We start from the raw sequence: 14248 nt of genomic DNA, 5'->3' as shown, positions 1-14248 counted from the left end.
CCTCAGTACAGGAGAGACATGGACCTGCAGGAGTGCATCCAGAGGAGGGCCACCAAAATGATCCAAGGGATGGAGCACCTCTCCTACAAGGATAGGCTGAGAGAGTTGGGACTGTTCAGGTTGGAGAAGGCTCCAGAGTGAGCTGAGAGCAGCCTTTCAGTAACTAAAGGAGGGCTGTAAGAAATAAGGTGACAGTCTCTTTAGCAGGTCTGTTATGATAGGACAAGGGGAAACAGTTTTAAACAGAAAAGAGGGGAGAATTAGATTGGACATCTGGAAGTAGTTTTTTACAATAGGGGTAGTGAGGCACTGCAACAGTTGCCCACAGAGGTGGTAGAAACCCCATCCTTTGAGACAATCAAGGTCAGGCTTGATGGGGCTCGGAGCACCTTCACTGAGCTATAAGTGTCCCTGTTCATTGCAGTTGTTTTGGGCTAGAAGACCTTTAAGGGTTCTTTCAAAAGATTCTATGATTTGATTACATATATACATATTAACAACTAGATATGGAATGTAGATATTGCTGGGAGAATCAAATCAGCGGAACAGATTTTGTGGTTCAGAGCTGTAAGCTTCTTTCACCTGGTATGTCAGCACTAATGCTTATTCCTTCTTCACCAGCTTCCTTCTTTGAATTTTCTTTCCTGCTCCTGCATTTTTCAGGAGCAATGCCAGCTTATGGCATTAGTGTTAGTGAAACTGTGACCTAAGTAGAGCAGACACATAAAAGTTGAAGAACATAAGTATTGTGAGAGATTAACTTTGATGAAATTTTATACACAAACTATGGCCTACACAAGCTGAAGAAACAAGTAAAATGAAGGAAGATCTTAACAAGAAAATTCACTAAAAATATCTTGTGTAGAGGATCATATGTAGTAAACATAGCAAAAGAAAACATTATTCTAGAGCTCACAATATGAAGAAAAACGCTGAAAAAGCAAAGAATGACTCAGACGATGGGGGTTTGCACATATTCAACATTAATGAAATGCAAGTTGGAATAAATAGTTGGTAAAGCTCTGATTAGCATCAGAAGTGACGACAAGTAGAAAAATAAAGAGGAAATTAGATGCAAGACAGTGGAATAATAATAAATGTACCAGGCTTGCACCTTGGAAGAAAAGGAAAAAAATGTTCAATCAGGCAAAGTCAAATGAAAATTACTTTGTAGAATGATGATAATACCCTTTGAGACATTGTGAATTCTAATCAGGATGAAACAGTCAGTCTGTTTACTTAGTAACAAAGCATTTGACTCCTGCACAAGTCCAAGCTGCTGTATGTGTTTGAAGAAAATGAGATGTCATCCCACTGTGCTGTACGTACAACAGGTGAAAGTAGTTCACCCAGTGCAGCATCTGCTTTACACAGTCGCTAGCATTAGAATAAGGAATAACTTTAACACTGAAATAGAAAAATAAAGCATCACTAACAATTGCACATAATCTACAAATTACATAAGCAGCATGCTAGGCATAGGAAAAGCAAGATTTTGACGAGGCCTATTCAGCCTTCCTGGATGAGCAAGGTAGCCATTTTAGCGTACACTGATACCAACATGTAGATTTAGGTGTTGAGAAGTGTTAGAAGTGAATTTTGCAGCAGAATATCTGCTCTGCCAGCCAGCCTCATAAGTCATCATCACCTCTGATGATATTCAGGAATGTGATGTAAAGAAACTTTCCTGTTAGAAACTGTGGTCATTCATCAGAATCAACACTGTTTTTATCAGTAGATAAAATTCAATGCAAACAAAAATAAGAGGAGATTGTTTTCTACTTCCGAATCATAAACGGAGAAGGGAACCAAGGAAACACAGTGGTTATGAGAAAGTGAAAGTAGATTGTTCCGTGCCTACCCTTACAGCTACTAACTCGGGTAGTATTGGATTTTGTAGATAATCTTGTCATATCTCTCTTAGACATAAACAAACCATTGAGACCATAATGGAGAAAGAGGGAACACAAGCATGCTATACGTGCACAACTGGTGACCTTACAGGTTGATCCAGTGAGGCAAGACTGGCAGCACTGTTATTATAAAAGAGACCTCTGGTAATTTTTGCCTCACCAAGAAAACAAAAAGGTTGGCAAGGGCTGTGCAATGTTTCCACAGTGAAAAGTTTAAATTCTCTGATGGGGAAAACAAATTTCCAAAAAGAAAAATCTCAAAAACAAATAATTTGAAAAATCATTGCTACTCCCAAATATCAGCAGCATACGATACTGAACATTAACATTTGAATTTATTTAACAACTTCAAGAAGAACCACTGAGTAAAGCTGACTCCTTATTGAGAGCAGCCTTGTACCAGAAAAACAAGGTGACTAAATCATAACACAAGAAACATAGTATTACCACAGAACTGGAGAAATAGGAAAAGCACACAAAGTATTCTTCAAACAGTGACAGTCCATGCTAGTTTCAAGAGTGTTGGAAAAGGATGTGAGAATAAAAAGTGCAAGATAAAGATGAGCTCATGTTCACATCCAGCAGCCTGCCAAAATGTTCTAAGACCAGAAGAATGGCCCTGTGTGCTTCCCAGGAATGACAGAACTGTCAAGGCAAATGGAACATAAGACTATATACAGGCAACTGAGTCATAATTACCCAAAACACTGAGAATAGAAACTCTCAGAGGAAAGAAGGTTCAGTTTGTAGCTAAACAGAGTAGGAAACACTGCATACTGAGAAGATGAGATAGAACATGAATAATCATCATAGCCGGGAGAAATTCTAGTACATGTGGCAAAATAGAAGTATATAGGGTCTTCAACAGGCATTAAAGCAAACTAAAGAACAGTTTCTTTCCAAAGGAAAACAAAAGATGGAAACATATTTTAGTATTACAGGCTGCTAGTCAGACTTTTAGGAACCAGGCAGAATGTCAGAAGCTTCCACAGCACTCACTGAGGACATAGCAGTGAAGTGTTTAAGCATTCCTGAACTACGTAGTTCCAATCACGAGATCTCAGTTTACTTTAAATTAGACAATATATTTTTTTGAGAACAAGAATTTGATTTCATCTGACTATCCCTTATGATAGTGAGGCAAGTAAGTAGCAAAGCTGAGTTTGCTATAGAGTTTGCAGAGAGTTTTAAAATGCTGTAAACGGCAAAGAGAATATTTAGCATTCCATTCCTCAATACTGAAAATATTCCCACAGAAAAGTTTACTGCAGCTGAGTACAGTGCTTGAAGTCATGTTCAGTAACCAGCAGTGGAAACAGTAACAGATGAAAAGAGTAGGAAAAGGGCCAATGGTAAGTGTTGCAGAATTACAGCTCTGATTTATACTTGTATATAGGTTAATTATTCAAGATAATTCTTATACAGGAAGCATGCGACATTTTTGAAGGGATAACTCCTAATTCTTAAACCAAAGGGATTCTTTTAACAAAGAGAAGAAATCCCAACCTGGAGTATTCTGAAATGATGCATCTGGATGATGAGAAAGATACAAATGTGTAATGAAGTGTTTATCAGTAACACACACACACACAATAAAAATAAATAGATTCTAGCTAAGAGGAACTGGAAAAATGGGAGGTATGAATCAACAAGTCCTCTTAGTCTGCTTTTAATTGTGCTGAACATTCTTCATTATGGACTTTCAAATTAAATGGTCTTTATGAATCTCTGCCTTGTTGTTAAAGCATTTTGTTTGTGTTTCTCTGTGCTCAGTATTGCTATGGCCACTGTTACACAAAGATTTCAAAAGACTGTTAAAGTTCATACTTCCTCATTCTCAAAAAATGACAGAATTATCTCCCTTACATAAAAACCCAGTTCCAACCTGGATTAATTTAGCAGAAAGTTGTGTACAGGACAAAATATTAGATTTTTTAAAGGAAAGGCAGTAACTTGATTGCTATTATGTCCTGTTAGGCAGGGGCAATTCAATTAAGACTGCATCACACTGCTGTTGGAACTGGTTATGTGCTTGAGCTAATGTTCTGCTCCTTCTAATCTATATCGGTCACCTTCATCAATGCTAAAGACAGTGTATACAGCTTTCAAAAATCTAAATAAATCCCTCTTCAAAGCTTACTTTCATTGTGTCAACTAAAGGAAACTAGGTGGCTTCTATTTATATATTCACTTTATTTCTACTAATTTATATTAAAAAAAGAACTGGACAGTTTCAAAGCTGTGGCTTTGTTGGTAGTCAACTTGCTGAAATCATGCTGCAAAATGGGACAGGATCTGAGATTACTGAGAAATGAGCAATTTTGTTGCACACAGTATTTTTCAGCACTTGCCAGCTCAGTAATTTCAACAGAATGGCAAAAATCTTGTCTGTATTCAGCACTGACCTCACACCAATTTGTGGACTCCCTACCAAACCCATGAAAAGCTGAACAGTGACAAAAGTATTGGTGAGCTGGGGCCTGGAGCAACTTCCTTATGAGGAAAAAGCTTGAGAGACCTGGGACTGTTCAGTCTGGAGAAGACTGAGGAGGAATCTTATCAATGCTTGTAAGTATCTAATGGGTGGGAATCAAGTGGATGGGGCCAGACTCTTTTCAGCACTGCCCAGTGACAGTACAAGGGGCAGTGGGCGCAATCTGGGACACAGGAAGAACTTCTTTACCATGAGGCAGGCATAGCACTGAACAGGCTGCCCAGAGAGCTCGTGGAGTCTCCTTCTCTGGAGATATTCAGAACTGTACTAAATGCTTTTCTGTACAGCCCACTGTAGGGACCTCCTGTAGCAGTGGGATGTACTTGAAGGTCTCCAGAGGTCTCTCTGATTGTGTGATTCTGTGAACGATGCTTGATTTCCTTCAGGTTTTCCTTTGCGCCTACAGCTCTGCTGCTGGAAGGATGAAGCCCAGCTGGCACACAGCGCTCAGCTCTGCTGCCATCCTAAAGGATCTCTGCCTAGTAGGGTGGTCTTTGACTTCTATTTTAGCAGTGTTAGGGGTGAGGTTACATTCACACTGAAGCCTTTCCCGTATGAAGTCCCAAGTCCACCATCATCCAGCCTACAAACACAAAACCCTTCCTGACAACGACGCTGTATCTTTTCTTTTATGAAACCACGTGGAAATGGACTTATGGGCTTAACAATGTTAGGAGGTAACGGACATTTTAAGGGCTAAGTTTTGTCGTAAGAGCGAATCCATCCGCTGGGCGATTCCCGTGACGGCAGCGCCCACTCTGGAACGGAGCGCTTTCAACGCCGTAATGGCGGATCGCCCTTCCAGAGGCGCGCGCCGAATAACGGCTCGAGCCGCCGCAGCCCCCCACCGTTAGGGCGGGCCTGGAGGTTGCCTGGCAACCGGGCGGCGCCTCCTTCACTCCCCGCGTGGACCCGCTGCGGCCCAATAGCGGCCTCGGCGTCCGGCCCTGTCTCCTGGAGACGGGGTCACGGCGGCGACCACCGGAGTGCTGCGCGGGGGAGAGACGGCAGGCCTTCGTGGCGCTCTGCGGCGCTTCCCTTATCGAATAAGAAAAATAAAAACCATCTTCCCGAGTCACTCCGTGTGCTGTGCTGATTCTTCTCCTTCTGACTCTTTCTTTTAGGTGCGTGGCGCTCGGTTCCCCGTCGGGACACATCTACGTCCCCCCACGTGCGGCGCTCTCACCGGGTTCAGTTGATGGCGGCTTCCTTCTTGCGGTCACGGCCGTTGTCGCCTCGCAGTCGTGCAGTAGCTGCCTGTCTTCCCACTGCCGCCGGGCCCGCAGCGCCCAGGTGTGATCGCGGCGGCCCGCTGTGCCATATCCCCGCTCGGTACCCCGGCTGAAGGCCTGCCGGTGGGGACGGCTGCTCTCTTCCCGGTAGCCTCTCGCAGAGCTGCCGGTTGAGACTTTATCTGCAGGTACAGCCTGTCTAGAGGTAGTGGTCACGGGGGTGAGCAGTGAGGTGACAATCTGCTGCTCTGGCACCTGTTGAAGCAGAGGAAGATGTTACTTTTTCCGGTCTTTGTTCAAGCTCTCGAGAAGAACATAAGGGATACTTCAGTGACAGGAAAGTAGACCCACATCCGCTCCTGTCTTTGTGCCTTGTTTGGCAAACTGATCATTGCATAATTGACCATCTGTTTTCACAGTTAACCGGAGGAAAAAGATGTTCCTTCTTGTTATGCTGGCTATGCCTGCCTCTTTGCTTACTGTGAGGCAAAATCAGGTTAATTTACGTTTGGCATTTGTTGGTGTGTTTATTGGGGTGTAGGTGTATGTGTTGCAGGAGTGTTTCACAAAATGTTCTGTCTAAAGATTTGGGAATTCTCTGGTCTCATCTGGCATTTAGTTTGTCGTTTGAGCTTTGTGTCTCAAGAAAGGTAGTGAAATTGAGTTTGTGGCTTGTAATCAGCACAGTTTAAGCAGCCTCCCTCTCTATCCTCGTTGCTGTACTATCCTCTGGTTTTTTTTCTGTAGTTGTCAGGTAACTATATTGAGAACTGGTCTTGTTGAAAGGAAAACAACAGTCCACAAACCAAATGAAAGAATTTGGTGTTAAGATGAGAACAAGCAACTCCAAATGGCTGTGCAATATTTCAGCTGTTAGTTGGAAGAACTGGGCACTGAATGTGGAGTTGGTTTGGAACTGGAAGAACTTACTATAAGGTGCTGGTTGTGTACTAGGTAGCAATATATTCTGATTTTGGAACATTTGTAACAAATGGCAAAGGTTTAACTTGTTTCACTATGTAAATTAAACCATTTAATAATAATTAATATAATATAATATTATATTATATTAATATAATATTAGTATAATATAATATAATATATATTATTAGTATAATATAATAATATATATAATATATAATATATATAATGTAATATTTAATATAAAATATAATAATAATAACAATTTAATAATAATTCAATAATAAAATTATTGAGACAAAAAATGGTAGTTATAAGATAAACTAAAATTTTCTTGTGGAACTCTGACTCCCACAGCTGGGGAGTCAAAATGGATTGTTTCCATCCGTGAAAAAAATTTCTAATGCTAACTCCTATAACTGGTAAAGCTACAGGCATCTTAGTGTTGTTAGGAATGCTAATCCCTGTGGGATTCTTTTTCTTTCTTTTTCTAGTTATGCTGATTAGATCAGTTATTTATCAGGCTTAAATTACAGGGTAAAAAGTTGCAGAGGAAATCTGCCTGGTGTGCCCTTAAGCAGAAATGGCAGCTTTACTTGGTAAGGATTTCAGTTTAGAATAATTTCCTGTATCCAGCATTTTTATGTAGAACTTAAAATTTTTAGTTTGGTAGCACGATTTTTATTTACAGATAAAATATTTAGAATCTGTAGTTACTGGTTCACCTGTAACTTGTGGAATGTGTGAAGAGCTTTTCAACTATTTTCTAGTTACCCATTCAAAATTTTGTTCTCATTTCCCAAGGTGATCTTTGAAGTACTTAGATCCTTCCAGCAAGATGAAACATAATTCCTATTTTTTAAGAATTGGGAGAGTAAATGTGATACATTAATGATTTTTAAATTTGATTGCTTCCTCTCTCTCCCTTCTTCCTTTAAAGGTTTATCTGACTAAGAAAATACCATGTTTCCAATCCCTTACCAGTAAAGCATCCTTAAGTATGGAGAACTTCATTCTTTATGAAGAGATAGGAAGAGGAAACAAGACCATCGTTTATAAAGGAAGAAGAAAGGGGACAATTAATTTTGTTGCCATTCTTTGCACTGATAAATGCAAAAGAGCTGAAATAACAAACTGGGTAAGTAAGACTTTTCCTGCTAAGTTTGGGAAAAGATCAAACTTAAATAAATAAATAAATAAATAAATCCTTGCTGCAGAAAGAAAAACGCTGAATGCTGAAATGTTTATTTCTATCACCTGGCAGTGTTCTTGTTTAAATCGTATGCATAATCTCAGTTTTACAGGCTTACTGGTTCTATGATATGTTAACGTACCTTTTATAAAAATAAGTGTTTGTGTAGTGGTTGACTTTATTTTTCTGAGTTATGTAAATCCAGTCCTAGTAGTGCATTCCAGTAAATAATAATTTCCTTCTTACTAAGAAAAAATTACTTTTTATGAAAGAACAGTATTTTAAATAGATAAATTTTTGTTTGCAAAAGGTTGGCAAAGTTTTAAACATTTGCTTTCTGGATAAGAAATGAATACTGGTACAGTTAAACATTTCAAATATTTCATTTTTCCAGTTGACACATTTTGTTTAACATTCCCTCTCATTGTTTTTGTGCCTCATAAATCTTCTCCACTCAAATCTTTTTCTGCTTCAAAGCATATTCCTCTCAGAAAGTACCTCACACATGGCTCTGATAGGATTTAGAGATTTCTGTAGATATGAGGCTAGGTGTGGTAGAAATAGAGACTTTCAGAGACCCTGAGTGATTGCTTCTGCTTGATAAGACTAAGGGGGGAAAACTCTTTATTTCTCCTTATTTACCATATTTTCTCACAATTGTGTTCTCACTGAATAAGAAAGTAGATCTCCAAGTTTGACTCCAAATTCTCATTTACAGTCTGTTAGTAGAGATGCAAAAGAGTTAAACAGTGCTTATAAATCAGTAATATCTCTGTTTCATTGGTTGGGAAACTTTCTCATATTGCTGGAAAAAGTTCAGTAGGCCAAGGGCTAAGAGGAAAGTTTTCTTTTATCAACTTACACGTAAAATTAATTTGAATTGGAGATTAATTTTTAACTATTAAGTGTAGTGGACTAGGCACAGGAATGAGTAGATGATCCAGCATAAAGCTGTGTTGTCTCCAATTCTCCTCCAATCCATATATATAAAGATATTTTTTTCCCATTAATAATGTTAAGAACTTTGTTTTAGGTTCGTCTGACTCATGAAATCAGACACAAGAACATAGTGACATTTCATGAATGGTATGAAACAAGCAACCACCTCTGGCTTGTAATGGAGTTATGCACAGGTAAAAAGCTCAGATGGACAAAAATAAATAAATATATATATAGTACAGATATTTGTAATATTTTTTTAATAATAAATGTTTCTCACAAAAAATACTTCTTTCAGTCTTCAAGAAAAGTTAAATTAGTAATCAGGTTGTACGTATGTATGTATGATTAAAAATGTTGGGTTTTAAAACATTTTTAGACGTCCACTGAACTCATATTTCTCTTCTAGTTCACAATGTATGTGAAATACTAATTTAGGTGACATAATGTTAGCTTCTCATAGCTAGGGGAGCTTAAAAACAAATTGTGAGTAATTGGAGTGTAGTTATCTAAAATTTTTTTAAGCAAAGATTTATGTTAAGACATTAATTTGGGAACACTGAGAACCCAAAACTGTATTAAGTAATTAATGGAGTTTTGGTAGATTAACATCAATCTTCTAAAGAAGTCTTTTAATGCTTTATCCAATTATGACTGTATGTTTTAAGCAGATGATAGTAAGCATGCTTTCCTCCATGTGGAAAGGAAAGGTGATTGAAGGTGATTGTGCAAGTGAGGCATTTTAGTGTTTTGATACATAGAGTTGTTTCATAGTAAGAGCCAATATTACAAATTGCTTTTTTTTTTTTTTCTTTTTTTTTTTTTTTCCTACTTAGAATTATTGGAGAAGCTATAAGACCTGAAAAATAATCTGGTCATTCTTTCTTTAATTATTAGAATTAAAGTTAGGCCTTGTCTATTTGCCTAGTCTAACAAATTGACATGTATGTAATTTATTAGGCAGGCAGCCTATTGTTAAGAACAGTTAAAGCAATTTTTTGTGTATCTTGCAATATTGCAGCATGGGAATAAAGTTCTTAGAGACCCGAGAGTGGACTGACTAAGAAGTTTATCCTAACTAAAAATACATTAATTTCAAATAAAAGCTAGCAATCTGGGATTGTGAAGAATTGTCAGAATCCCCAGTTCTGACCCAGGATAACACTGGATGTCCTACTGCTACAGGCCATCCAAGAGCCATCTCTCCACAGTGTAAACAATGGCAGTTAGCAAGCAACTTATGGAGTCCCTCTCTCCCAGACATGGGTACTTGTACTTGTTTGCCTGTGAATGGTTGAGTGGAGTTCATCTCTCCCAAGGGTGGATGCCTGGCTTTTTTAACAACTATGTGACCTTTTCCTCACTTCTCTTTTCTTTGAAACACCATAGGAGTTGGGTCTCTGCAATCACTTGGCATAAAGCAGGACAGTAGAGGGATAAAAAGCTGCCTGAATGTTCTCTCACTGTGGTCATAGTTAATAAAGCTTCTGTCTGACCTGCCTCAAATTGTACTTGTGCCATTGTGCACTTGGAAATGCTGTGTTCACAGCAGTTAGTTTCAAGGCATTCTTAGCAGCAAATGTACTTGTGAATAGGATGAGAGTTGAATTTCATACTAATTTTGTAGAGCAACACTTTTCATTATAAATTTTTCCTGGTATATCTGTATAGCCATCTAAAATACATTATAAAAGTGTTAAAATGTTGGAAAATTCTTTACTAAGTCATATATTCTGAGGCTGGTTCTAAAGGTAAGACTGTTTTTTATAAGCAACGTAAAGACTGAGAGCAACTGTAAGATTCAACATCATTGAGTAATTTGGAGAATAGTGATGAACCTGAACATCTCAGTATTCTCTGAAGTCAATCAGTAAGCAAAGGGGAAAAGAAAAGCTCAGGAAAATATTATGTAGTTTGAAATAAAATATTTATTATCCTTTTCCATGGACCCTGGGATCCTGGGATTTTACTATTTTTATTGTCTGTGAATTCAGTGGGAAATTCCACATCATTAGTTGTGCTGCTTGTTCACAGACATTGATAGCCTGATCTTGGTACTGCTTCGTCTCATGCGGAAGGATCTGAATAAACCCACTGGGTTGCTATTGCGTTGTGACAGTATGAGTTTCATGTTTTCCTTTCTGCTTCCTTTGTAAAATAAATCAATATGAAAGTGTTTTTAAAAGTCATGCCCTCAATTTAATTGTAGTGAAAGTTTATATCACAATCTCAGATTTTTTTTCTATACATTTTCATATTTTTAATGTGTATGAGTAATGATTTTTTACTTGATAGTTTTGGAAGACTTTCGTCATGTCATTGTGCATGTAAAGCAAATGCCATGCAAGTAATTCCTTTGCTGACCACATGTACACATATTTCAGGTGGTTCACTAGAATCAGTTATTGCTCAAGATGAACATCTACCTGAAGATGTAGTGAGAGAATTTGGTGTAGATTTGATTACCGGTTTACACCACATTCATAACCTTGGGATTATCTTTTGTGAGCTGACACCTGGAAAGGTAACAAGAAGTATTACTTATAATGGATATCACGTATTACTTTGTATGCAATCAACATTTTATTCATATTATACTGTTTTTGAGAGAATTACCTAATACTGGAAGCCAGTTGCTTAACAGTAATTCTATTGTTGATCTTGATTTGTAAGAGGTCGAGTTGCCTGAGTTTTCTGTAGGACTTGTGCATTCATGCTTGGTTTCTGTTATTTGTGGGTAAAAGAGCAATAAATAGAAGTGAATATATAAGTAAAGCATAATGGAAATGCCTCTGTATTTTTCTGAAGAAGAATGTGTTAAAAAAAAAAAAAAAGTAAAGACTGTAAAGTACTCTTTTGAACACAGAATACAGAGTGAAAAAGTAAGATCCTCCCCTGCCCCTCTCCCAGCCCCCCCCCCCCCCAGCCCATATCTAACCAAATGAGTGATTTTTTTTCCAGACAGTTTTGCGGGGATTATAAAGATTGTAATTAGGAAATCACTGACTACATAGGAAGAACTTATCATTATCAAAATCATGAAGCTTTTTGTCCAGCATAAAATTAAAAAAAAAAAAAAAATCACTTTTGTTTGCCTAAAATGAATGAATGTTCCTTTTACTATCCTTTTACTTTAAACACATTTTTACTTTCTTTTCTACAGTAGCATCATCCATCATCATTTGTATCAGCGTAATGATGAGCCAACAAAAATGTGAATGAAACCATTAATGTTGTGTTGTGACCTTACGTGATTTTTTTTTTTTGGTTATGAGAAAAAACGTGATTTGTTTTGACTTAAACTTCTCAGTGCTTTTAGATATAATAGTGATCATCTCTATTTACTTAAATGATTAAATTATTGTGATTTAATATAGTTTGTACTGGAAATTAATGCAGTCACTGGTGTTAATATCTGCTATGCTGGATTATGTTTATTCCTCTAGATTCTGCTGGAAGGGCCTGGCACTTTGAAGTTCAGTAACTTTTGCTTGGCTAAAGCAGATGGAGAAAACTTGGAGGAATTTTTTGCTTTAGTTGGGTCTGAAGAAACAGGAAGAGATGTTGTTGAAAGCACTGCACAAAGACACCTGAAAAACAGACTTCGAGGTAGGATATTTTTACCAGCTAAAATTAAGCTAAACGGACAGAATGAAAGTGGGAAAAGACTGTTGTTATGCATGATTTTTGAGAGAAGACTCGAAGAAGGCAGTTGATCAAAATTCTGATGTGGCTTACTAAATTCTTAGAGAAACAGAATAATTCTGCTATGTCAGCATCTGTAAATAATGGCCTCTTTGTGTGATATGCAAGTTTTCTTTGAGTAGATTTTGCGTATTCTCCATGTAGGGAATTTTCTTTTTCCCAGGTAGGCTCAGAACGAAAATTTTGCTGTTAAGGAAAATTGTTAAGATGGATTGTAAGATACAGAGGGAACAACACCTGCAAGTGAGGAAGAAGAATAGAAACTGTTTAGGAATATATAGTCATGATTCTATGACAGTATAAGCACTGGAAAAATGTACTTTTGTCATGGAATTTTTGATAGATTAACAGTTGCTTACCTTTCTGTCTTATTCTAAATAGACTTCATGTTATTTTTGATTTGAAACTTATATGTAGGCAATTATAAAAATACTGTAGTATGTAAGATTTCCACATAACTGGATTATTTTGAATTGCTTTTTGCAGTTGGCATTTCATACTATCTAATGCACAAACTGCCTTTCTATCCTGAGCAAATATCATATATGGATGTGATCTGAAACTGCTCAAAGTGGTTAGTGAATTGAAAATGCTAATTCTTCATTTGGGTTTGCTAAGGGGGCTTAAGTAATTAGCTTTTTAATGATAACTGATGTGGATGTAAGAAAAAAAAATAAAATCTGTGAAATACCTTTGGTCCTTGATGCATTTCACATATTACCAATTAAGTATAAGTAGTAGAACTATAAAAATAAGAAAATCACTGAAGCTTCAGAAATGCTGAATCTTAACTGATTTTCCTAATTGACAAAATTATAATTTTACTACTTATCAAATATAAAAACAGTATGTGCTGCAGATGGTCTCTCTAGGGTCTAGGGCTAATTTCCATTAAATTTATATTAAATGTATACACAGTTCAGTAAGTATGATACTGAATTGCTTCTACTTTGATTAGATATTTTGTATCCATTTAACAATAGTTTAGAGAATGGATTTTGTGGTTTTTGACACAAGATTTTCACCATACTTTTTGCTTCAAGTGGTCTGTGTAATTTCCAGAATGATGATTAGTTGTTTCAGTACCGTTTACATAAGAAAGATTGTTTATTTTTGAAGCATGAAGAAGCTGTTAGTGTGCTTCAATTTCAGCAGAAAAATCCATGCAAATCCAATGGGCTACAACTGCTGTGCTACATTTTCATCAAATAAGAAAGCTTTGGAATTTTGGCTTTACTTTTCAGAATCTTTCAATAGTTTGTGTCTTGGAGCATCTCAGAGACCTCTGTTTCTCTGATAATGAGGCATCATTGCAGTTGCTGTCATCTGGAACAATGGAAATCTTGGCAATGTGTTATGGGAACAAAGAGCTTTCTTAGTACTTTAGCACCTACTGCAATTATGAAGGCCAAGAACAGGATGTGGTGTTTTTTTTTTTCCAGAAAGAAATGTAAATGTAATCTCTTTCCTGTTACCATCTAAATCAGCTTTTTCTTTTTTTTCTTTCTTTTTTTGTAAAATGTATATTTAATAACCTGTTGTCACTTAAAATAAATAAAATGGATAGCAAAATCCAAAATAAGCTTCTTAAAGGATTATGGAATTTACGTTTTTGCTGAGATTTTGTAATTTTTAGAGAGGTTTTGGATAAACTAGTAGTATTTAGGATAGGCACAACTAGATCAGTGATCTAATTTATGGATCTTGTTTATTGTAACAGTTTTCTAATTTCACGTGAGTTAAAGTCTCAGGATAGCTCTCTTTTTAATAAATGTAAAACCTGATGTAGCCTAATAATTTTTATTAATCACATGAGATTTATATTGGTTTAACATACTCAGTTGGCTTGGCT

At 37.0% G+C, this 14248-nt stretch overlaps 1 protein-coding gene across 6 annotated transcripts in view; it reads left to right on the top strand.

The window, feature by feature from the left end:
- Nucleotides 1-5589: 5589 nt before the first annotated feature.
- The window catches only part of ULK4 (unc-51 like kinase 4), a 212399-nt gene continuing 203740 nt past the window's right edge, over nucleotides 5590-14248 (top strand). For 3 of the 6 annotated variants that reach the window (XM_052694280.1, XM_052694281.1, XM_052694279.1), the window contains exons 1-5: nucleotides 5590-5827; nucleotides 7501-7698; nucleotides 8786-8885; nucleotides 11076-11215; nucleotides 12138-12300. In XM_052694280.1, coding sequence (XP_052550240.1) covers nucleotides 7561-7698; nucleotides 8786-8885; nucleotides 11076-11215; nucleotides 12138-12300 — 541 coding nt within the window. In that variant the 5' untranslated portion in view covers nucleotides 5590-5827; nucleotides 7501-7560. The remainder of the gene's footprint in view (nucleotides 5828-7500; nucleotides 7699-8785; nucleotides 8886-11075; nucleotides 11216-12137; nucleotides 12301-14248) is intronic. The other 3 variants (XM_052694278.1, XM_052694277.1, XR_008209227.1) reach the window with 2 other exon arrangements.

The sequence above is a fragment of the Tympanuchus pallidicinctus genome, unplaced genomic scaffold (assembly GCF_026119805.1).
Source record: "Tympanuchus pallidicinctus isolate F22 unplaced genomic scaffold, pur_lepc_1.0 scaffold3, whole genome shotgun sequence".
Lineage (NCBI taxonomy): Eukaryota > Metazoa > Chordata > Aves > Galliformes > Phasianidae > Tympanuchus > Tympanuchus pallidicinctus.
Note: the sequence above shows the minus strand (reverse complement) of the source record. Positions and strands in the feature narration are given on the sequence as shown.